This window comes from Chlorella variabilis (assembly GCF_000147415.1).
Source record: "Chlorella variabilis unplaced genomic scaffold CHLNCscaffold_23, whole genome shotgun sequence".
Lineage (NCBI taxonomy): Eukaryota > Viridiplantae > Chlorophyta > Trebouxiophyceae > Chlorellales > Chlorellaceae > Chlorella > Chlorella variabilis.
This window is the reverse complement of record NW_005435065.1, coordinates 567,111-567,878: the sequence shown is the minus strand read 5'-3', so window position 1 is coordinate 567,878 and position 768 is coordinate 567,111. Positions and strand designations below refer to the sequence as shown.

Below are 768 nucleotides of genomic sequence, written 5' to 3'. Positions count from 1 at the left end.
TGCTGGGCAGTGGCGCGCCTTCCGGCTTGTGGGTGCTGCAGCTGTGTATGGCGGGTGCCGGCCTGCTCCCCGGCCCGGCCCGTACCGCCGGCTGCGCAGTCGCTGCGCATGCTCCCCACCTCCTCCCCCCTGCCCGCCCCTTGCCGCCTCACTCCCTGCTCCCTCGCATGTTTGACCGGCCGCAGGTTTGACCGCAAGCCCGAGCCCACTGCCCCGCTGGCCTTCCCTGAGGGCACCACCGCGGCGGCGGCGCTGGACCGCGTGCTGCGCCTCCCCGCCGTCGGCTCCTAGCGCTTCCTCACAACCAAGGCGCGGCCGCCCAGCCAGCCCCGCGCTGCGGCCTCGCCGGGCCGCCTGCCCCGTGCAGGGGCTGCGGCTGGCAGGTCAAACGCTTGACCGACCAAGCACGCGGTCAACGGCCGGGCGCAAACGAGAGAGCGAGAGCGTGCCGCGGCAGCGGTGGCGTTTGTGCAGCTCCCTCTTTCCCTCCCCTTCCTTCCCACCCCACCCCCACCTCCCACCTCGCCTGCCGTACACCCGCAGGTGGACCGCTCTGTGACGGGGCTGATTGCGCAGCAGCAGTGCTGCGGCCCGCTGCAGCTGCCGGTGGCTGACGTGGCGGTGATGGCGCAGACGCACTTTGGGCTGACCGGCGCCGCCACCGCCATCGGCGAGCAGCCCATCAAGGTGCGGCGGCGCGGCGCTGGCGGGGCGGGGCCGGCCGTGGCGGTGTGTGTGTGTGTGTGCGCGCGCGCGGGCGCGTGCGCG

The 768-nt window shown here is 74.5% G+C and overlaps 1 protein-coding gene across 1 annotated transcript in view; it reads left to right on the top strand.

Annotated features, from left to right (window-relative positions):
• The window catches only part of CHLNCDRAFT_139160 (hypothetical protein), a gene marked incomplete at both ends in the record, with an annotated part of 11,791 nt that overhangs the window by 6,654 nt on the left and 4,369 nt on the right, over window positions 1–768 (top strand). The window contains 2 exons of the mRNA XM_005844380.1: window positions 232–279; window positions 544–687. Coding sequence (XP_005844442.1) covers window positions 232–279; window positions 544–687 — 192 coding nt within the window. The remainder of the gene's footprint in view (window positions 1–231; window positions 280–543; window positions 688–768) is intronic.